The following is a 24,857-nucleotide window of genomic DNA, read 5'->3' on the forward strand; positions in this document are numbered from 1 at the left end:
AGCCTAATGTTTGACTTGTTCCGGGGTTAATTTGAAGGGGTTGTGTTCCCCAGTGGTAACGCTTGCCAAACGTATCGGAGGGGTGTAATTTTTTTACACCAGAAAGCAATGGCTCCGGCTGCTCTCATTAAGGCCCGTGAATGCAGGCAAAGAAAGCTGAGTAGGGCTGCAGGCGGGGACAGTGATGTATCCAGAGTGGTGTCGGGTAAGTGTTTAGGGAGGAGGGTGGCACAGAGAGTGGGATTTTTTTTTACCTGAATCCATTAAAGTGGTTGTAATCACAGCGCCGGAGCCGAGATACCCGGAACTAACCTCCGGGATAGATGTCGCCGGTGTTCTGTCAAAAAATGTCCATCTATAGAATAGTGTCCGCTGTGTACTGCGCAGGCGCAGTGCTTGCGCAGTATGGAGCACAAGGAGATTCGTAAAATCTCCAAAGATGAACGGCGCCTGAGCCGTGAGTCCAGGTGCAAGCCCCACCACCCAAGTGAACATAGGGCTGCACATAGTTAGAGGGCCCCTTGCAGGCTCGCTTCACTCACCACGCTTCGGGCAAATCTCTTCGCTCAGCTCTTTTTATTCTAACTCTATGTCCACTTGAATGGTGGGGCTTGAACCTGGACTCACAGCGCAGGCACCGTTCATCTTCGGCTATCTTTGGAATTGGCATGGGTACCGCGCATGCGCAGTTTACAGCGGACACTATCCGTCGGGGGACAGTATTTGACTGGACACCGGCCGGAGGGGGGGACAAGAATGGCTGCGGGTAAGTAATTTTATAATATACATACTAGCTCATTATGCCTTTATCTTGCAGGGTGTTTTTTTTTTTTTTTTTTTTTTTTTTTTTTTTCAGGAGGGTTTACAACCACTTTAACCACTTGCTTACTGGGCACTTAAACCCCCCTCAGTCCCAGACCAATTTTCAGCTTTCAGTGCTCTCACATTTTGAATGACAATTACCGTATATACTCGAGTATAGGCCGACCCGAATATAAGCCGAGGCCCCCAATTTACCCCCAAAAAAACTGGCAAACTTATTGACTCGTGTATAAGCCGAGGGTGAGACATGCCTGTCCATCCCTGTGTGTGTGTCCGTCCATCCCTGTGTGTCCGTCCATCCCTGTGTGTCCGTCCATCCCTGTGTGTCCGTCCATCCATCCCTGTGTGTGTGTGTGTGTGTGTCCATCCATCCATCCATCCCTGTGTGTGTGTGTCTCCATCCATCCATCCATCCATCCCTGTGTGTGTGTGTCTCCATCCATCCATCCATCCATCCCTGTGTGTGTGTGTCTCCATCCATCCATCCATCCATCCGTGTGTGTGTGTCTCCATCCGTGTGTGTGTGTGTGTGTGTGTGTGTGTGTGTGTCCAGCCTACCTGTGTCCCGAGCCTTTGTCCCGAGCCTCCGTCCCGTGTCGTGCCTTGCCTTGCCTTCGTCCCGTCCCGTCCCGTCCCGTGCCGTGCCGTGCCTTGCCTTGCCTCCGTCCCGTGCCCTCTTCGTCGGCGGCCATTGTAAAATTCAAAAGCCGCGCCTCCTCCTTCGCCTGTGATAGGCGGAACACTGAATTTCCCAGCAGCCTGTGTTCCGCCTATCACGGACGTCGTATCATCCTCGTCCGTAGTACGAGGATGAGACGAGGCCCGTGATAGGCGGAACACAGGCTGCTGGGAAATTCAGTGTTCCGCCTATCACAGGCGAAGGCGGAGCCGGAGGCGCGGCTTTTGAATCATAGAATGGCCGCTGTCTGTCTGCTCGACACGCTGATCGAGCGGGCAGACAGCGATGACTCGAGTATAAGCCGAGGGGGGCACTTTCAGCCTCAAAAAAGAGGCTGAAAATCTCGGCTTATACTCGAGTATATACGGTACTCAATCATGCAACACTGTAACCAAATGATTTTTTTGTCCTTTTCTTCATACCAATAGAGCTTTCTTTTGGTGGTATTTGATCACCTCTCGGTTTTTTATTTTCTGCGCTATAAATGAAAAAAGACCGAAAATTTTGAAAAAAAATGAATTTTTCTTCGTTTCTGTGACAAAATTTAGCAAATTAGCAATTTTTCTTCATAAATTTTGGCCACAATTTATACTACTACACATCTTTGGTAAAAATAACCCAAATTTTTGCATATTATATGATCTGTGTGAAATTTATAGAGTCTACAAGCTATGGTGCAAATCATAAAGATTTGCAAAAAAAGATCACATCTGATGTACTAAGGCCTATCTCCATTCTTGAGACCCTAACAAGCCAGGAAAGTACAAATGCCCCCCAAATGACCCCTTTTTGGAAAGTAGACATTCCAATGTATTTAGTAAGAGGCATGGTTAGTTATTTTAAGTTGTCATTTTTTCCCATAATTCTTTGCAAAATGACGATTTTTTTTTTTTTTTTTTTTTTTTTTTTTTTCCACAAAATTTTCATTGTAATAGCTTATTTCTGCCACACGGAATGTGCATACCACAAATAACACCCCAAAATACGTTCTACTACTCCTCCTGAGTATAACGATACCAAATGTGTGAGACTTTTACACAGCCTGACCACATACAGAGGCCTAATTTTGAAGTAGCACCTTCAGGCATTCTAGGAGCATAAATTACACATTTCATTTCTCAACCACCTATTACAGTTTTGAAGGCCCTGGAACACCAGGGCAATGGAAACGTCCAGAAAATGACCCCATTTTGGAAAGCTAACACCCCAACGTATAATCTATGAGGCATAATGAGTCTTTTCAATGGTTCATTTTTTTCCAGAAGTTTTCGGAAAATGTGGAAAAAAATGAAAACGCATTTTTTTTTACACAAAGTTGTCCGTTTATAAGATATTTCCAACGCATAGCATTTGCATAGCAAAAATAACACCCCAAAATACGTTCTACTACTCCTCCTGAGTATAACGATACCACATGTGTGAGACTTTTACACAGCCTGACCAAATACAGAGGCGCAGCATGCAAGAAACACCGTCGGCGTTCCAGGGACACATAGCCTGCACATACCAAGAATTACACCCCCAAATACATTATGCTGAGCAAAGGGTAAAGAAAAGATTACCTGTGGTTTTAGAAGCGCAGTTGTCCACAGGAGGATATCACTGGTCCAGGCAGCAGGCAGGGACTTGGTCAGCAACAGCGAACACAGTTTTTCAGGCAGCAGGCAGGGATACTGTCCATATTACAGTCCAGGGTTAGTGCAGAGATGTCAGCAGTGCCAAAAATATTGGTCCTGGTAGTAGGCAGGTCCTTGTGGTGTGGTCAGTGCGGCATGATGGCAGTAAGTCCTACAGGCAGCAGACAAAAGTAGAGCCTCGTTCAGGACAGAATGGGGATAGGGGTAGAGGCTTCTCCCTCCCAAATCTCTTTGAAGCCTCCGAGTCTCCAGACCCTAATCTAGGAATAAGAAAACAAAGAAAATTGTTTTCTTCTTCCAGAAAAACTATACTGGAGCCCCTCACATATGTGAGACCCCGTGTTGAATCCCACTAGTCCAGTTGCAGAATACAAGATCAGTCCAAGAGGCAGGCAAATATTGTGGTCAAACAGTCCAAGGTCAGTTCCAGATCAGGCAGAGATATATACAGAATCGTTAGACAGAAGCATGGTCGAATAACAGTCCAGGGTCAGTTCCAGATGAGGCAGAGGTATGTACAGAATCGTTAGGCAGAAGCGTGGTCGAATAACAGTCCAGGGTCAGTTCCAGATCAGGCAGCGGTATGTACAGAATCGGCAGGCATAAGAGTGGTCAAATAACAAGCCAGGGTCCGTTACAGAGCAGGCAGTGGCATAAGGGGTGTGAAGGTGTATGAAGGCAGGAACTGAGGATTATGTTTACCATACTTCACAAAAAATGTATTGAAGTATGGTAACGCCGAAAACAGTCGCCTATACAGAGGCCTGGTTGGGAAGGACATTGTGCACAATAATAAGATGTGTCTTTTCTGACTCCTGCTCTGGTACACATCTTACATCTTTTTTGACGTCTTTTGCCTGCTGGTGTCCGGGGAATTTTATCCGGAAAGTGGCGCTCGGAGAGTCGACTTACAACGTCAGATCTGATATTTTCTGGTGGGCCGTTTGGGAAAATAAGGGCTGTGAAAACTTCCTCCTGGTAGCCAAAGAAACGTTTGGGGTTTTGGGTGGCGTTGCTGTAAATTACATATGAATTGTAAATGGCCAATTGAAAAAAATAAATTACTACTTTTTTGTACCAATGATATGTCCGTCTTGAGACCAGATATGGTTCCATCATTTGGTCGTTGAAGTCGACTCCTCCCATGAACAAATTATACTCTGAAATACATTTGGGTTTCTTTACGGGGCCATTCCTTCTGGGGATTTCTACGAAGGTATCGTTGTGGATAGAAGATAACATGTACACATCTCTTCTGTCCCTCCACTTCACTGCCAGAACCTCCTTGTTTCTTAGACTTGCGGTTTCTCCTTTCCGCAGCTTCTTGTTCACCAGACTTTGAGGAAAGCCCTTCCGGTTCTTTTTTACAGTGCCACATGCTGGCGTCTTCTTCCGGTGAAGGTTGTGGAACAGGGGCAGAGATGTGTAGAAGTTGTCTACATAGAGGTGGTAGCCTTTATCCAGTAGGGGGTATATGAGGTCCCAAACAATTTTTCCACTGGATCCCAAATAATCCGGACAATTAGGGGGCTGTAGCTGGGTGTCCTTCCCTTCGTACACCTTGAAGGAATATGTGTACCCTGTGGCTCGGTCACATAATTTGTAGACCTTCACCCCATAGCGGGCCCTTTTGCTGGGCATAAATTGCTTCATCCTAAGCCTGCCACTAAATTTAATAAGGGACTCATCCACACATATGTGTTGGTCCGGGGTAAACAATTTGGGGAATATTTCAGAAAAATAATTTAGTATTGGTCGAATTTTGTAAAGGCGGTCATAATTTGGATCATTTCGTGGAAGGCATTGGGAATTGTCACTGAAATGTAAGAACCTCAGGATCATCTGATACCTGGTTCTGGGCATTACCGCAGAGAAGAGTGGTGGAGGGGGTGGGTTGACCAGTAGGTACGTAATTGGTTTTTTTTGTTGAGTCCCATATTAAATGTGAGGCCTAAAAAAAGCTTGAACTCCTCCACCGTTAGGTCTCTCCATTCGTAGGGACGGGCATAATAGGAGGTCGGATTTTGAAAAATAAATTGTTGTGCATACAGGTTGCACTGGGCCACAATTGACGCCAACATGTCCTCCGTAAAAATTAAATTAAAAAAATCGATGGGGCTAAAATTCTCCGTGTCCACCTGGACTCCTGGCTGGGCGGTGAAAGGGGGAACATTGGCCTCTCCTGAATTAGGAGGAAGCCACAAGGGGTTCTGAAGGGCATAGGGAAGGCCAGCATGGCTCCTAACCCTTTGGGGCTGAGATGACACCCCACTGGTACTTGACCTTTCTTGCTGGGGCACTGCGGTGCTGGTGGACGGCATTGCGGTGCTGGTGGACGGCACTGCGGTGCTGGTGGACGGCACTGCCTCACTAGAACGCCTTCGCTTGATGGGCCGGATATCTTCCTCCTCGGATTCATCAGTCAGTGTTTCACTGCTGAGGACTGGCTCATAAGTTACGTCTTCAGAATCCGAATCCGAAAAGGAATCGGAAGAGGAGAGCTCCCCGTTGCTCTCGTCGGCCGCGGAAATAATTTGGTACGCCTCCTCAGCGGAAAAGACGCGTTTAGCCATTGTAGCACTGATGGGCACTGATGAGGTGGCACAGATGGGCGTTTTTGAGGTGGCACAGATGGGCGCTTTTGAGGTGGCACAAATGGACACTGATGGGTCGGCACAGATGTGCACTGATTTATTGCACAGATGTGCAGATTTGTTGCACGGATGTGCACTGCTGAGGCGGCACAGATGGGCACTGCTGAGGCGGCACAGATGGGCACTGCTGAGGCGGCACAGATGGGCACTGCTGAGGCGGCACAGATGGGCACTGCTGAGGCGGCACAGATGGGCACTGCTGAGGCGGCACAGATGGGCACTGCTGAGGCGGCACAGATGGGCACTGCTGGGTCAGCACAGATGGGCACTGCTGGGTCAGCACAGATGTGCACTGATTTATTGCACGGATGTGCACTGATTTATTGCACGGATGTGCACTGCTGAGGCGGCAGATGGGCACTGCTGAGGCGGCAGATGGGCACTGCTGAGGCGGCAGAGATGGGCACTGCTGAATCGGCACAGATGGGCACTGCTGAGTCTGCAGATGGGCACTGATAGGTCGGCACAGATGTGCACTGATTTATTGCACGGATGTGCACTGATAAGGCAGCAGATGGGCACAGATGGGCACTGCTTAGGCGGCACAGATGGGCACTGCTTAGGCGGCACAGATGGGCACTGCTTAGGCGGCACAGATGGGCACTGCTTAGGCGGCACAGATGGGCACTGCTTAGGCGGCACAGATGGGCACCGATTGGTACAGATGGGCACCGATTGGCACTGGCTGGCACTGGTGGTGCACAGATGGAGTACTGGCGGTGCACAGGTGGGCACTGGCGGTGCACAGGTGGGCACAGGTGGGCACTGGCAGGGTAGATCTGGGCACTGGCAGGGCACTGGCAGGGTAGATCTGGGCACTGGCAGGGTAGATCTGGGCACAGGTGGGTTTTTTATCAGTTTACTGTCACTTTTACACTCACAGACACCTTCGGTCTCCTCACACGCTATCGCTGTGTGAGGAGACACGTTCGGCAATGGGTGATGATCTCATTTGTTTACATTTGAGATCATCACCCATTGGAGGAGGCGATCGCGCTGTAAACGGCCGCTGTGATTGGCCGTTTACAGCGATCTGTGATTGGCTGTGTCCAGCGGACACGGCCAACACAGATTTTCCCCGATGCGCGCTCCCGGGAGCGCGCGGGGAACTCTTAAAGGGGACTACGTCAATAGACGTAGTCCCGGAAATTGAGATCCGCGCTATACACGTCTTTTTACTATAGCGCGGATCTCAAGTGGTTAAAAAACGAAACAAAAAAAAAACCTTCTGCCTTTAGAACCACTTTAAAGTGGGCTACCCCCTAAAAAAAAAAAAAAAAAAAAAATTAAGTCAGCAGCTACAAATACTGCAGCTGCTGGCTTTTAATAATCCGACACTTACCTGCCCCAGGGTCCAGCGATGCGTGGGAACGAAGCCCCCCCTCGCTCCCCGCTCCGCTCGCGGCGCCGTCATGCATACTGTGGGCACCCGGCTGTGGCTTCACAGCCGGGCACCCACAGCGCATGCGCGAGCGGCGCAGGGCACCGTGATACGCCGTACAGTCACCTGGGACACATGACAGGTCCCAGGTGAATGTGCGGCACGAGGGGAAGTGATGTCACCAGCCCGGGCAATGAAGGCAGATTACGAGGGACCCCCTAGCAACCGGTATTTAGAGGTGAGTAAAAAAATTTTTTTTGCCAATTATTTTTTATTAAATTTTTTTTACGAATTTTAAGCAGCTTTTATTTTTTTGGTGACAACACCACTTTAAGGGGACTGAAACACAGGTCTGTCTTGGAGGAAATCCTACTCCTGACCTTGGTCTGTGTTGAAGAGGAGGTTCTGCATGTCTGAACCTAGATCATATGACCAAATTCTTCATCTTTTGGTTATGTGAGAAGCACTGAAGGGAATCTAGAGCAGCATTTTCTCTGTTAATTGCTCGTATATAGGTGGGGTAATCATTATCCATTCATAGTACAAGTATTCTGTTTCAGAATCTGTGGGAAAATGTATCTAGTCACTTGGGCGACAAATGGGCCACGGCAAAACTAAACTGTTTGAGAATTGCATTTACACTCGCAGTACACACCAAAAGAGTTCCTTATTGTCTAAATAACTTTATTTAAATGAACATGCCACTCTTCTTTTTTTTTTTTTTTTTTTTTTTTTTTATTCTATGTAAAAAAATGGCTACCTAATGCCTTTTTATTTTATTTTAATAGTACAATATATTGTACTGGAGGCCAAGGATGACAGGTATGTTTCCCCATTATTCGGTTTGTGGTCCCTTTTTAAAGGGGGAGATTTTTTAATGCAGTTTTGGGGCCTCCAATGCTGATTACAGAGACTCTGACCCTGAAATGGTTAATTCACCTTCAAGGGAGTCTTTAAGTAAAAAAAAAAAGAAGGAAACAAGCAGGTGTCTGTGAGATGGAATGTGAGGCAGAACGCGGTCCCAGACAGGTGAAAGAATGGTGGCCTTCTGTGACTGAGACCCTGTTAGGTGGCTGGTGACCTGACTTTTGAACCCCTGAAGCAGGTGAGGACGTAACCCTGCTAAAGGACAGGTTTTACAGGCGGTGAGCGGAAAGTTTGATTTTTGTACCAGGAGTTTGGCCTGTTTTGTTTCCCGTCTGGCTAAAGAAACCTGTTTTTCGTTTTGGAAACCATAACAAAAAACAATAACAATAAGGCTCGGTTCACACAGGGGGCGATGCGAGGCGACACGACTTGCCGCGACCTCAGCGGCGACTTGCAAATGACTTCTGTATAGAAGTCAATGCAAGTCGCCCCGAGGTCGCCCAAAAGTAGTACAGGAACCTTTTTTCTAAGTCGGAGCTACTCGAGTCGCTCCTCTTAGAACGGTTCCGTAGTACAGAACAGGGGCGACTTGTCAGGTCGCGGCACGGCAAGTCGTGTCGCCTCGTGTCGCCCCCTGTGTGAACCGGCCCTAAATACTTTTATTATACTACAATAAAAATATTTCTCTATATATATGCTGTCCTCCTCCTTTTTCCTTCCTATCATTTCATTTTTAAAAATTTTTTTTTTTATTATTGTCCAGACTTGCCTCCGTCTATGCCCCCCTATGTTGAGCGGCTAACAGAGTGGCACAGAGATTTGCAGGTGTGTGCCGTGGGAGTTTTGAAAATGTAAAAACTGTTAGCGTTTTGAAACCTTGAACATATCAAAAAATTAAATGGTAAATCAACGTCGCAAAAGTTAAAGTAACATATATAAAAACACAATCACTGTCGGTCTGTCATTTATTGGTTCCCTTTGTAACACAAGACTTGTGCGAGATCTCGGGAGAACTCCATCGCTTTAATTATATTATAATAATAGAGACTGTTCTATTTGTTCCGTTTGACTTTGAAGCCTCGCTTCAATCTGATTTTGTTATTGAAATCGGGCACATCATTCACATTTAAATATATATGTAAATAAGTTCTTCACCACAAAAATTGTTAAGTCTTTTCAGGTGTGCTGATGAAATTTTTTTGATTATTTTTTTTTTTTTTTTTTTTACTTTTTGGTGCAGTACGGTACATAAAAAAAAAAAAAATACTTGTATCTTAGATAAAAATCCACTTTATATAGGGTTCAAAGATAACGCTGGTGTATCGTCACATATGGCGACTCATCACATTTGGCTACCCGCTGGAGTGCGCATGCGCGGCGCTGCCATATGCGTTCCAACACGTTTACAACAAAACAGTCACTTCCGTAGCAAAATGTGATGGGTAGCCGAATGTGACGTGACGCCTCTAAATTGTCTGTAAAATACATCACACAGATGTGAACAAAGCCTTAACTTATTGCAGGATGAAACTTATACTGATTAACCACTTGCTAACTGGGCACATGTACCCCTCTTCTTGCCCAGGCCAATTTTCAGCTCTCATTGCTGTCACTCTTTGCGCAGTCATGCCACGCTGTATCCATATGAAATGATCACTTTTTTCCACACAAATAGAGCTTTCTTTATGTGGTATTTAATCACCACTGGGGTTTTTATTTTTTGCTAAACAAACAAAAAAAAGTCAGTTTTCATAGTTATGACATTTTGCATACAGGTAATGTTTCTCTTTCCTTGATGTGTGCTAATGGGGGGATTTGGGAGGCACTGAGAGGCTGCACTGGGTACAGTTTAGCACTAATGATGGGCACTGGTAGGTGACACTGGTGGGCACAAGCTAGCAGCACTTGTCTTTTAATGAGTGGAACCGATGTCCCTCATACAGATGCGGACAATCCAGCTTTGTTTTTGTTTTTTTTCTCCTCACCCTGTCAACATGGGGGGGAAAAAAAAAGATTATCAGCTTACATCATGTGATGAGCTATTTTTGGCTCACAGTTGATCATGTGGTAAAAGACTGGTGATCGCAGAGCACGCCACCCACGCACCGCAGGGGATGTGTGGGCACGTACATGGATGCCCCCCTGGCAATCTAAGCCCAGGCTGTAGCTTCTTCCGGCTATAGTGGGGGCATGAAGTGGTTAAGGATTCTGTCCTAGAACAGAAATGTAGAAGGAGTAGGTCTGTTCTTTGTACCTCCGTACAATTGAAATTGTCACATTTATTTATATGAACCAGCAGGTTGTATAGAACTGTCAGTAAATTTTAAGCGGTTTAATGCAAAGCTAAATCGTACAGATCAGGACAACTATGAAGTGCTTTCATAGGATCAAGCCTAAGCTGTGCTGACCTATCTAGAGCTGCAGTAACTGAGTAATATAAACTGTATATAGAGAAGTGCTGCCTTGTTTGCAAGGGGCCTACAAGTCTGAAGACTATGCAGATCTAGTCATTATTTATTTGTATTTATTTATTTTTATTTTTTTAACAAACATGTCATACTTGCTCTGAGCAATGGTTTTGCACAGAACATCTCCAATTCGCCTCTTCTGAGGTCCCCTGCTGGAGCTTCTGGCTCCTCCCCCTGTAGAGTGCCCCCATAGCAAGCCGCTTCCTATGGGGGCTCAATCCTCTGCCAAGCTCTGTGGGTGTCCATAGTACTTAATGCAGAGAATGCATTAAAATAGAATTGTAGGTAAAACTTTTTTTTTTCCATTCTGGATAGAAAAGGCGGAGAGTTATAACCCCTATCAGATTTTTATTTATTTTTTCCTATCTGTGTCCCATTGCGAAGATCTCCTTTTACTTCCTGTTCCATAGCGATCAGGAAGTGAGGGGAAATCCTTGGGGTCCCCAGGTCACCAGAACTAGTGTTCCCATTGGAAGATTTCCCTTCCATTTCTTTTCGGATGTTATTTTACTTCAGTTTAAATAATCATGATAAATAGAGGGTGAATCTCCTTAACAGGGGGGCACAGACCGCAATAGGAACTGACGTTCTAATCCATCTCCACTCTATCCGAAGTTTAAAAAAAAACTGTTTTGCCTTTAGACATTAAGGAAAAAATACTTTACAACCCCTTTTGTGTGGAACTTTTTAGTATGCAGCGTAATCTTGTAGTGACACCCTCAACTCTGTATGCAGAAACTGTAGATATAATTATTTCTGCTGGGAACTGATAATGACCTTCAGCGCAGATGCCTTTGAAGCTGATAATATAAAAATCTCAAATACCTATGAGCTAATATGCTTTCCAGTTTTTTTTTTTTTTTTTTTTTATTTCAAGTACAGAAAATGGAAATATTAGAAACACAAATTGATGGACTTTGGGTTATATACTTCTTACAGACAGAGGGGAGACTTTGACAGGTAAAGATACATGCAGGAGGCATGTATATCCTTTTAGATAACCCCTATGGCCTATGGTTACAGGTAACCTATGGCCAAAAGAAAAAAAGCCATGCTGTGGAAAATTTTTTATTTTATTTTTTATTTTTTTATATAAATATACACAAAATAAATGACAAACAGCAAAGGATGCCCAAAGTAGTAGAAAAGGCATCACCATGAATCACCAGTTAATTGTTGCTCCCCCTCTGATCCTCCCTGTATACATTTTGGTTAAAGTGGATGTAAACCCAATGTCATCCTTTCTAATCTACGGCCATAGGGGTTATCTAGAAGGATATACATGCCTCCTGCATGTATCCCTATCTGTCAAATGTCTCCCCTCTGTCTGTTATGAGATCCGAAAAACTGCAGATTCTGTGGGTGGGTCTGTTTTCCAGGGCTCAGTGGGTAGAGTCGTGATGTCAGACTCCCCGCCCACCTCTACACTCCCCTTGTCTATAAACGTTTTTTCTCCTGTGTATTTCTTACACTGAACTTCTGCCATGATCTCTAACATCCAGTGAAAAGACAGGAAAGTAACCACATGACTTCAGCATGCCCAATCATGCTGAGGTGTGGAAAAGCCAATCCTGGCAGAGCAGCAGAAGAAAGGAGTGGGAGGGAATTAAAAAACAATGCATGTATCTTAGGCTAGTGCACGAGATATGTAAATCACCTGTCAATCACAGCAAGGGGGAGGATTTGACAAAGTTTATTCTGTTTGTCAAAATTTATCTCACTGAACATTAAAAGAGGATTGCTCAGAGCTGGATTAACTCTTTGTGGCAAGACTAGGCTCAAATGAAAGGAAATCTTCTCTATATTATGATAATTTTGGGTTTACGTTTACTTTAAATACGATGGTGTTTTTTTGTTCTTTGTTTTTTTTGTAGGCAGTCATGTAGCTAGTAATTCTCTCCCCTCCCTTCTCTCCCCTGCTAGTGAGATAATGTCAGGGCCACAGGGGATTTAGCACTATTGGAACCTCTACAGTGAAAAGAAGCACCAGAGCTTTGTGTTCACCTATAGGAAGATATTCATTTAAAAAAGATCAGAGCAGAGGGGGAATAACATTCACATGGTCAATTATTGTGACACCTTTTCCTCCGATTTAACTAATTCAATATCGGGCACTTACATCCCCTTCCTGCCCAAGCCATCCTTCAGCGCTGTCACTTTGGATGACAATTGTGCAGTCATGCTACACTGTAACCACTGACCTTTTTATTTCCTTCATGCAATAGTGCTCTCTTTTGGTGGTATTTAATCACGTCTTTTTTTTTTTTTTTCCCTTTCTTTTCCTCCTTAAAAAAATAAAAATAAAAAATTATAAAAAAAAGACTGAAAATGTTGAAACAAGTGTGTGTGTGTGTGTGTGTGTGTGTGTATGTATGTATACACTTTTTTTTTTTTTTTTTGTCATTACATTTTGTAAAAAGTAATTTTTCATCTGCACTGATGAGGAGACACAAATATGCTGCGCTTGTGGGTACCGATTGCTGGCACTTGTGGGCACTCACTTCTGGCACTGTGGGTGCTTCATTGCAATCAGGGCACTGATTATCGGTGCCCTGATTACATGCCTAGATGTCGTCATCTGTGAGGAGATACCACTGATTGGCTCTCCTCAAAGTCTGTCAGTGTGAGGCAAGGAGCGCCTATTAATGCCATCTCCGTGTTTTACATGTGACTGTCTGTGATTGGACACAACTGATCACATGGTTAAAGAGCCGGTGTCCTAGCAATATGGCGCGATCGATGGGCACCGTCATACCCAGAACAAGAGCGGCAGGCGGGCAGCAAGTGGTTAAAGCAGAGCTAAATTTACCTTTTCTTTCAATGGTTCATGTCCTTTACTGGCATCTTCTGCTGGGTGCCAGCCCTCAGCTGTCTTCGTTGGCCAGTGAGGCTTCAGCCTTGTCCTTTGAACACAGAGATTTCTCCAGATTCTCAGAACCTTTTGATGATATTCTGTACTGTAGATGATATTTTTAAAGTCTTTGCAATTTTTTAAGTTTAGGAACATTATTCTGAGTTTTTTTTCCACAATTTCTAGACACTGCTTTTCATAGATGGTGAGCCTCTGCCCATGTCTACTTATGAGATGCTATGGGGTTTATTTACTAAGGACAAATCCACTTTGCACTACAAGTGCACCTGGAAGTGCAGTCGCTGTAGATCTGAGGGGGACATGCAAGGAAAATAAAAAAACAGCATTTTTGCTTTTACATGTTTGGATGATAAAATCAGCAGAGCTTCCCTTTATTTTGAATCTTACTTTCAGATCTAAAGCGACTGCACTTCAAAGTGCACTTGTAGTGCAAAGTGGATTGGCCTTTTGTAAATCAACTCCTATGACTCTCTAAGATGCTCTTTTTTTATACCCAGTCATGTTACTGACCTGTTGCCAGTTAAGCTAATTAGTTGCAAAATGCTCTTCCTTGTTAGTACTTTGCCAGCTTTTTGTTGTCCTGTAACAACTTTTTTTGAGACCTTTTTGCTGCCATCAATTTTAAAATTGCCTTATCTTTTTTCCCCTAAAATAGTACATGTTTTCAGTTTAAACATTTTATATGTTTTATATTGTGAATATAATATGGATTTATTATGCGATTTGAAAATCGTGGCATTCTGTTTTTTATGTAGACTACACTGCATCCCAACTTTTTTGGAATAGGGTTTGTACATTCCAAAGGTTCCTGCACAGATGTCTATTGAAATCCCCTCCGAAGTTGCCAAAAGAAATACATAAACTACTTCTGGAAATCGGTGCGGCGCTGCAAAGTCGCCAATTTGGCATGCAATTTGATATGACAAATCGCATTCCAAATCGCATCGATGTGAACCTGGGTTCAATGTGGAGATTTCACAATTCTAAAACATTTGTAAACTTGGAAGCTGGCCCAGATGACTGGGGGTTTTCGCAGATGTTTGATGCTTGGAGGTAAAGGACCACCAACGCAAACAAACGGCAACTGCCTTAAGTGCTCATTTCTTTCAAATTACATCTTAAAGATTCAACCTCCAAGATCATTTCATAAACTTGAAGGATTGCCTGATTAGCCGATCGTACTGTCAGTCCCCCTCCCTGCCTGTGCAGGATATTATAAGTGCTGATATCAAAATAAATTCAGATACTTGCGCTAGTTGTATGCCAAAAATATAATGTATATTCCATCTTGCTTTCACTCTGATCTTTATTTTTTCCTTTTTTTTTTTTTTTTTTTTTTTTTTGGAGGGGGGGTCTCCCTTGTTGAATATACTCCTTTAAAGAGGGATTCCACCTAAAAAAAAAAAAAAAAAAAAAAAAAAAAAAATATTAAAAGCCAGCAGCTATAAATACTACAGCTGCTGACTTTTAATAAATGGACACTCACCTGTCCCGGGTTCCAGCGATGCCGAGGCCGATCGATCTCTCGGCTGCTGCCGTCACCATTCTAGGTGAGGGAATCAGGAAGTGAAGCGAATCGGCTTCACTTTGCGGTTCCCTACTGCGCATGCGCGAGTCGCGCAGCGCAATAGGAATTGTCCGCACTGTCACTGGGACCCGTGTGTGTCCCAGCAGACAGCGCGGCAGGACAGGAAATGACATAGACTCCCATGGGAGTCTATGCCCGGAAGTGGGTGTAAATACCTGTCTTTGACAGGTATCTCCACCCCCTCCCCCCTGTAAGGTGCCAATTGGGACACCGGAGGGGGGGGGTTCCGATCAGCGGAAGTTCCACTTTAGGGCGGAACCCCGCTTTAATTCCTGTCTAAAGTCCTGTACACATGATCAAACGTTCCGACTGGAAATGTTGGATGTCAGGCTGTTGTCGATAAATCCGACTGTGTGTGCGCTCTGTCAGGCAATTGTTGTCGGACTTTTCGCCCAAAAAATGTTGGCTAGCAGGTTCTCAAATTTTCCACGGACAAATGTGTGTTGTCGGTTTTTCCGATCGTGTGTACAAAAGTCCAAAGTACAAACGCACATAAGCAGAAGCGGTCGGTCTTGTAAACTAGCGTTTGTAATGGAGAATTAACATTTGTGACGTGGCAAATTATGAAATCTCCAAATGCAGCGCACAATTCTCTTCTTGAATGGGATAATAATGAAGCTGCTTTTCTGGTGATACTGATGGAGTTATTGCAACAACGTTTCCAAGGCTGTTTTTATTCTAGTGATATCAAGAATAATATTATGTTGTTGTGTTTAGTAAAACACATAGCCAAGTATTATTTTTCACAATTTTTTTTATTGTGCATTAAAAAAAGAAAACAAATAAAATTAGACATGCTATCTGCTAATAGAACTTAACCAAAAAGTGCATTCTATGCATCCAAAAATGTAGAAAATATACCAAATCAAATAATTATTCAACCAAAAAATTATGTCAAACCAATAACTCCAAGGCCAATAATAAATAACACGTTATCTCCTCCAATTCTGCAACACGTCTGGTTGACGAATGGCAGTTCAGAAACGAACTGAAAAGTGCTAAATGAAAAATGCAAAAAAGAAAAGTGCAAATCCACACTCGCCTACCTTCTACTAACACAAAATTAGCAGAAGGAGCCCACAGGGTGGCGCTAAAGAACTGAAAAACAACAAAGTACGTCTAGTACATTACTACGTTCGGAATTGTTGGCCACCAATTGTGTGACGGTGTGAATGCAAGACAAGTTTGAGCCAACACCCTTCGGACAAAATTCCATGGTTTTGTTGGCCAACAATCCGATCGTGTGTACAAGGCATAAATAAAATTATATTCAAAACAAACATATTCTGGCATCTGGTTTTAAGCAGTAGTCTTATCTGAAACTTATTATGGATGTTAAAAAAAAAAAATAAAATCATAATTTATTGTAATGTGCTGATAAGGAGGGAGTAGGGGGAAAAAAGTATTGTACCTTCAAGTGATGAATTTTACTCCATACAGGATGCATGCTTCAGCCTGATTTAATCAGCTGCTTGGAAAGGAAGTGGTCATTAGGTCAGAGCTATATGTGGCACATACTGGACGCCCTTTTTCCGTTGCATGTGGCTTTTCCTGGTTCATTGACCTTCTAAGTGGGAACTTTATCTGAATCATATAGTATATGAACAAGAAATTCTGTGAAAATATTACAGGAAGTTACTATCTGTGAAAGCAGTACAATAACAAATTTCCCATGCATGCTTATAATTGGTGTTCAAGTATTTACTACCTTTTCAGCATGTCATGGCAGTATGGAATAGGACCAATGCTGATTTATTATGCTTTATTTATTTTAGACTTTTTTTTTTTTTCTCCCACAATTCAGATTGGGGGGGGAAGGATAAAAATTATATAATATTAGTCCACCTTCTGCTTAAATGGTCTGCGACTACTCCTAATGGATGTGTGTTTGTGATGATGGGAATCTTTAATGTGACTATTTTACTGAAACAAAATGACAAAACATACAAAAAGACCTTTCATAGTCTTGTGTCTTGTCCACCATTCCTCTCATCTTTGCTCTGTTCAAAAGCTATGGCCACCTAAAGAAGCATCACTTGTAGGAGTGTCATTCCCTCTCCCCAGCCATACACTGTGGTTCCTTACTGATCCCTACGTCACTAGTGTGCCCTGTACTAATGTAGGGTTGGTGGGAGGAACTACACCTTGCAGTGCAGCGCTTTACCGTCTTTGTGGCACTTTTTGGCCGCTAGCGGAGCGCTTTTAACCCGCCCCCCCGCTAACGGCTGAAAAAAGGTTTAATGCATCCACTAAGTGCCGCTGCAGCAGCGCTTTGCCGGCTCTTCGGTGCTGCCCATTGATTTAAATGGGCTGGGGCACTGTAGGAGTGGTGTAAACATTGCTCCTATGGCGCCTTAAAGATGCTGCTTGCAGGATTTTTTTGGGCGTCCTGCCAGTGCACTGCTCCAATATAAAAATACTCGAGCTTTCACACTGAAGTGAGAGGACTATTTTTAGCACCTGTAAAGTGCCTCAGTGTGAAAGCAGTCTTAAAGGTATGACAACCCCTCCGCCACTCGATTTTTGGATAATCCCCCCCCCCCCCCCCTTATCTTTTATGAAGTACCTTGTGTACTCCTGCCCCAGCCTCGCCGCGGCCCAGTGCGTCGAGTCCTCTTCTCCCCCCCCCCCCCCCGCTGCCTTCTGGGACCTTTGTGTGTCCCAGAAGATGAAGGGGCCATTCAGGAAGCACCGCAGTGCAGCACTTTGATTTGGGTACAGTTTTGCATGGCTGAGCAATGGCCAGTTAAAGTAGAATAGTGCTGAATAGCAAAAATGGTCGTAGTGACTTCAGCCTGAGTTCACACAGGAGCGGTGTGGAAAACCGCATGCGATTCAGACAGCACTACATTCCTGTTCAAATCACAGGCGGGTTCTTTGCAGTGCGATTTAAGCCCATTCATTTTGTACGGGTTCAAATCGCACCGCAAAGGGATCATACTCGGTTTTTAGCGAGTACTTAACTAAAAGTATCTGTACTCTCCAGTAAAAAACCTCAGTGCAACTAATCTAAAATCCTTAATTATAAACAGACATTTGAAGGCTAAGTTCTACTTTTCATAAAATAAACAGGTGAACTAGCTCAGAGCACCCTTCACAATCTTCTGATCCCAGCAGGACTTATCTATTATAATCAACTTCTCCTGCCACCTACCCCAGCTGGTGCAGTAGTCTGCACACTTGAAAATTTTAGTATGTGCATGCAACGGGGAGCCGTCATTGGTCAGCACGGTCATCTGACCGCTGAGAATATCTGCTTTCCTCTGAGACCCAGAACAGCTTCTCATTGGTCAGGTGGGCGCTCCCCTTTGCGTGCATTATGATGGTACACCGCCTCATTGGGTGGACAGTGGGAGGAGGTGATCAGAATGTATAAGTGGGGAATTGGGGAGGGTGCTGTAAACTAGTTCACCTTTTTTATTTATTCAGAAATTATAACCTTCACCTCATAATAGAGGTTGCACAGATCGCTGAATTTGCAGGACATTATGGATTTTCTCCAGGAAGCGCACAGCTGTAGCTGTTTGCTTTCAGGCTGTTTCCCTCTAATTGAAACACTATATGGAGCTCCACAGACGAGGGAGAGAGACTGGAACAGAGACGGAGGAATGAGTTTGTACTTGTAAAGCTGTCCATATGCTGTTCCAATTTCAGACGGCTCCTGATGAACCAGGAGGAGGGCGCAGTGCGTCGTATCATGCCAATGTTACTTTTGTCTATTACTGTCTTTTGCTCTGAGTCATCAAACCCAGCTGGATCCTCCCTACCAGGCTCGCTGCCCAGTCCAATCTATGGGCCGGGCTAATGTGCAGAGTGCACTTTTTTTCTTGCTGGATATACTAGGATTGATTTACTAAAACTGGAGGGTGTAAAAATATGGTGCATCCGTGCATAGAAACCAATCGGATAGTAGTGTTTTTGGTGTGTGTTTTTTTTATTTTTATAATCAAGTTAGAAGCTGATTGGATGCACCAGATTTTGCACTCTTCAGTTTTAGTAAATAAACATCCTTTTCTGTGTGTACTAGATGGACACCTCCATTCAGTAATACTTCTGCCCAGGTATTTGACTAAATTTTCTGTGCAGCCCATGGCCCTTTTTATGGAGGTATCATATTTATTTTATGGGGGTGCAGGCTGAAAACACTGCTGTGTTTTCGAAATGTCGTTCCCAACTATACCCTCCTTTTTTTAAAGTATGGTCTGTTCTCCTAATCTGGAATTTGTAAACAATTACCCAGGAATGTAATTAAAACTGGTTTTAGGTAAACCAACTTTTAACGTGTATTTATAGACAGTCTTAATTGCAGTTTGTTTCATTTATATTCTATTTTAGGCTACAAGCAGGCTTACTGATGACAGTTGCTTTTCTTAACAGTCAGCTTTGTCTGAGGAAAATACCATGGATACTCGAAGATTGCATAGCTCTCGTTTTGTTATGCTTTAGAATCCCTTACATACTTATCAGTAGATTTCTCCCCAAAAATCCAAAAATCACTTTTATTCTTGCTGTGTTTTTTTTTTTTTTTTTTTTTTTTTTTTTTAAATCCTTGAAATACTTTTATATGTACACTTTATTAGGCACACCTTGCTAATACTGGGTTGGACCCCCTTTTTCCTTCAGAACTGCCTTAATTCCTTGTGGCATAGATTCAACAAAGTGTTGGAAACCTTCCTAATGCCACGTACACACGACCGGACTTTCCGTCAGAATGAACTCCTGACGGACTTTTCGACTGAGTTCCACTGAAACGGACTTGCATACACGCGATCACACCAAAGTCCGATCGTTTAATGCAATGACGTACGACGGGACTAGAAAAAGGAAGTTCAGTATCCAGTAGCCAATAGCTACCCTTGCGTCGTTGTTGGTCCATCGGACCTGCATACAGACGAGCGGTTTTCTTGATAGGAACTGGTTCTGGGGGAAAGATTTAAAACCTGTTCTATTTTCTAAAGCCCATCAGATTTTTCGACAGAAAAGGTCCCATGAAGCCCATACACGATCTAATTGTCTGACGGATTTGTTCCGTCAGAACTTTGCTGTCAAAGTCCGGTCGCGTGTACACACCATTAGAGATGTTGGTCCATATTGACACGATAGCATCACCTAGTTGCTGCATATTAGGGTTGCACTGATACTAGTATCGGTGCTGATACCGAATATTTGCACAAGTATCGATACTCTTACAAATTCACTGATACCTGAAACCGATACTTTCAGGCTCAGTTCTTTGAGCTGTCAGTTGGTCTCCCCAGTGTTAAAGAAGTCCCATAATTGGAGCTGTCAAAAAACAAAAAGCAGCTGGCGATGTTTATTAACAACAACATTGCTCAGCCTGGAACACTGAAATTAAAAGAAACCTTGTTTCTTTCTGTATATTTCTGTTTCTTCATCTGCAGATCAAAGGGATGAACAAATGTTCCTCTGTTTGACCCCTTAATAACCCTGAATTTACTCTAATCGGCCTTAATTAACTCCCTATTCTCCTCCATTTAATTATTTTCCTACTTTTTTTTTTTTTCTTTTGTTCACGTCTATTTTATAAATGATAAACAATTAAAACTTTTTTTTGTTTGATTTGTTAGTGAATATTTTTACACATAATATAGAAGTGTGTGTGTGTGTGTGTAGGTATATATGTGTGTGTGTGTAGGTATATATGTGTGTAGGTATATATATATATATATATATATATATATATATATATATATATATATATATATATATATATATATATATATATATATATAAATATAAATATATAAATAATCAATTTATTTCACTTGTAAATAACTTTTCAATGCTTTGTACCATTGCTGACAGCTGAAGTTAAAACAAAACAGTTGCGGTAGGTATCAGTAATTGGTATTGGCGAGTACTAAAAAATAAAGTATCGGTACTTGTACTCATTGTTGGGGGGGGGGGGGGGGGGGGGGAACAATGGTATCGGTGCATCCCTACTGCACATCCATAAGGCAAATCTCCCTTTATGCAACTCACCCCAAAGATACTGTATTTTGAGATCTGGTGACTGTGGAGGCCATTGGAGTTCAGTTAAAGTGATTGTAAAGTCAGGTTTTTTATCTTGCTGCATTCTATGCAGTAAGATAAAAAACCTTTAGTGTACAGCAGCCCTCCTTAGGCCCCCTAATACTTACCTGAGCCCATCTCGGACTCTCCCCCCCATTCCCCCCCTCATTGGCTGAGGCGGAAAAACTACTGCACAGAGCAAGCAAGTACAACATGGTTACATAGGTTGGAAAAACATGCACAAGTCCATCTAGTTCAAGCATAAAAAATAAAAAAATATCAAACAATCCCCAATTCTATTCCCACAGTTGATCCAGAGGAAGGCAAAAAAAAAACAGCACAGCAGGATCCAATTTGCTACAGCAGGGGAAAAAATTCCTTCCTGACCCCCAAGAGGCAATCAGTTTTTCCCTGAATCAACATTACCTAAAAATGTCAGTACCCAGTCATATTGTGTGCCTTTAGGAAAGACTCCAGGCCTTATTGTTTGGTAGGCACACCCTATGTACTCACTGTAGTATAGATGTAGTATAGATGTGGAAGCCATGGTCATTGTGAAGCTGCAGCACAATTTTGGACACCAATACAATATTTTGCCTTTTTTATCTTGATCCTAATTTTTAGATTACATTCTAGTTTTCTCCTTTTGCTACCAATAGTAACCCCTTGTTTCCCAGGTACCCTATACTGGGGCTTTTCTCCTGCGTATTGAAGGTAAGCCTGGACACCTCATCCTCATATGTCTCAGACTTCCATCTAAGAACAAGACACGGGCACCACATTTATTCATTGCATTGATTTAGAAATCTAAAGGCAATACCATTGGAAAATATGGGTGTTTTCAGATTATCGTTCTGCTTAACAATCTAATGATGTCTTAATAACGATGGTATAATTAGGCCTCCAGGATGTTCAGTCCAGGAGCTAGAATAAGCAAGTCTTTGCACACACTGTTCCATTAAGAACAATCTTTATTGGCAAGATTAAGACATCGGATGCTTCATTTCTGTATTACCATTGGGAGGTTTAAATCACGGACAGCGTTTTACCAGACAGTAAGTGTGGGAAGCTCTCTAACCACAATGCAAACAGAAATAAAAACACTGAGTAGAGGAAGGCTAGAAGAATGTGAATTTTTTTTTATTTGGCATCACTATTGCAAATTTCCTGTCTGATAAAAGCTTTGTCATCAAAAGTAGAGGGAAAAAGCTTTGCTTTATAATCTATTTTAAATTATGATGGATATTATCCTGAATACAGGATCTACTAACTTCTTGTATCAAGCTTATGCATTTCTCCTTGTTTTTATATAGGAAATGTATGATCGTGGTCGTGTAAATTTAGAGAAAAAAACATATGTGGTTTAAAGTAGAACTAAAATCTCCTTGAGAAAATGCCACAGCAGTAGTTTTGTCAAAAAACTAACCAGAGTAAATTTGTAAATCTGCATCAAATTAGCTGAAAGTTTACTTTTAGCAACCATCGTCTCTGATTATTATTTGCAGATAAGGTGGCCATAGACGGAGCATTTTTTCTTTCCTGCAACAAAATTGCTCGACTTCCCGATCAACACAGAATTTGTAGCTGCGACTTTTTAAATTATTATTTTTTTCCTAGACTGTAGTTCCTCTTTAAGCCGGCTGTAGATGATTTGAATTCTCAGCCAGTTCACCCGGGAATTTACATGCGATTATTGCTAGCGGCTGTTGTATCTGTGTTCTTCCAGTGGGGGGAGCCGTCCTGGCCGAGAGAACACAGATTATTGCTAGTGGCTACAATAGCCATTAGCAATAATTGCACGTAAAATCTGACCATCTGGTTGTACCCAATTTGGGTACATTCAACCTGCCCATACATGGATTGAATCTCAGCTGGTCCTGGCTGAACTGGCCCAGATTCAAACCATCTATGGCCTGTTTAAAGAGAAGCTCCAGTCTGGGGAAAAAAAAAATACTGTAGCTGCTGACTTTTAATATAAGGATCCCACAATGTCTGCATCCCAAACTGATTCGTCAATTGGCTTTGATGCAGGCACTGGCACTGTGGCAGAAAGCAGTGGGGGGAGGGGCCGGAAATGCTTATAGACTGATCTTACCTAGAAGTGGGAGCAGGTACCTGTCAAAACCAGGTAACCCCCCCCCCCCCCCCAATAAAAACAAGGGGAGGTTCCCATTTTGGATTAAGCTCCGCTTTAAGTGTGTCAGTAGCACTGTAATTGACACTGATATTTTAACACACAATAGCTCTTAGGACTCGTTTATGCTATTGCTTTGCAGTAATGCTTGGCAACGCACAATCCATGCGTTATAGTGCCTTACATTTTAAATAGCACCGTAAATGAATTGCAGCTCACCTAAATGCACTGCAACATACCATAGTGTGTTATGGTACAAATGTTATGACATGTCCAATTCTCTGGACATTTTGGTGCATTGGCAGCTTATTCGTTTCTATAAGCTTCCTTAGTATACAACATAATGCATGCCTTTGCATGTGTGTTAATGCATTTCAAAATGGTAATTGTAGCTGGTCTTTTTAATGACTTTTGAGCGGAAATTCTAACAGGAGTGCCCGGTTGATGCACCTGTAATTATGACGTAGCAATGTTTGTTGTGTTTAATATACCACAGTAAAAACAAGGTGTGGGTCCATGTTTTTATGGCACAACTTGGGTCTAAAACTCTTAACACCCCATTGAAGCGAAATATGAAATCTTTCTAAGGTGGTACATGGTGCCAGTGAGAGCGGCATCTTGTATCCCGGGGCCTCCCTACTATGCTTCAGAGGCTGCGGCCAAGAAGGTACATTTTGGTGGACCTGCCCAAAAGTGAGGAGATTTTGGATTCTTACATATATAACTTTATTTACTCGCTTACTCAAGTGAACCTAACCAAATCACTGTTACAGGCACTGTTGGGACATCAAGTGGAGGGGACCTCGGGACCTACACGAAGGCTTATAACATTTATTTTTTTGGCAGCTAGAATTGCCATTGCCATTTCATGGAGGTCTCCCACGATCCATTTCAGTTTGGTAAAATCCAAAATATCCTGGATCATGGTTAATAAATGCTTTTTGGTGATTCTGAATGACAAAATAACTTTTTTTCGATTAAAATATGGGACCCCTGGATTACATATTTCGGACATTTCATAGGACACTTACACTAAAGCTTTTTTGGACAGGACAGAATGCACTGTTTTCTTTTCATCCTATCTACTCTTTCTCTCTCTACTTTACCCTCCCGTGTCTCTCTTTTTAAGGCTCACTGGCCTAATGTAGTACTTCCACATACTTAAAGCAGATTTCCACACAAAAGTGGAACTTCCACTTTAAGGACTCTCGACCCCCTGACATGCCACATTATAGATTATTATTATTATTATTATTATTATACAGATTTTATTTTTTTCCGGTTAGCGGAGGGAAGGAACGTTTTAAGAACAGATAAAGTTACAGGCTTCTTCCACTTTAAATACTGGTTCATATTTTGATTGTTGATGTATTTCTTTTGCAGACATCTCCCCATCGTTGGACCCTGTGGTGGCAGCAAGCTCAAGTGACACAGGGAGTAACAGCGGTGGAAATAATCATCCAGAGTATGTTGCCTTTATCTTGGTCCCCATTTTCTTCATCATGGGTCTGTTGGGGGTTCTGATCTGTCACATTCTCAAGAAGAAAGGATATCGCTGCACTACAGCGGAACCTGAAGAAGAAGTAAAAATCTCAGCCGAAAAGATAGGTAAGACCCTTAAATCTGCATACCAATCCCCTGGCCTAGGATATAGTTATCATCTGCATTAATTTGCTAATGAATGCATACTTTGCCGTGTCTTGTTTTGGCTGCTGACAGGTT

The 24,857-nt window shown here is 42.9% G+C and overlaps 1 protein-coding gene across 2 annotated transcripts in view; it reads left to right on the top strand.

Annotated features, from left to right (window-relative positions):
* RELL1 (RELT like 1) overlaps positions 1-24,857 on the top strand; it is a 98,347-nt gene that overhangs the window by 32,186 nt on the left and 41,304 nt on the right. For both annotated transcript variants that reach the window (XM_077477656.1, XM_077477654.1), the window contains exon 2: positions 24,519-24,743. In XM_077477656.1, the coding sequence (XP_077333782.1) occupies positions 24,519-24,743 (225 nt within the window). The remainder of the gene's footprint in view (positions 1-24,518; positions 24,744-24,857) is intronic.

This window comes from Lithobates pipiens, unplaced genomic scaffold (genome assembly GCF_037356315.1).
Source record: "Lithobates pipiens isolate NorthernLeopardFrog02 unplaced genomic scaffold, aLitPip1_a1.2 Scaffold_13, whole genome shotgun sequence".
NCBI classification, from domain to species: Eukaryota; Metazoa; Chordata; class Amphibia; order Anura; family Ranidae; genus Lithobates; species Lithobates pipiens.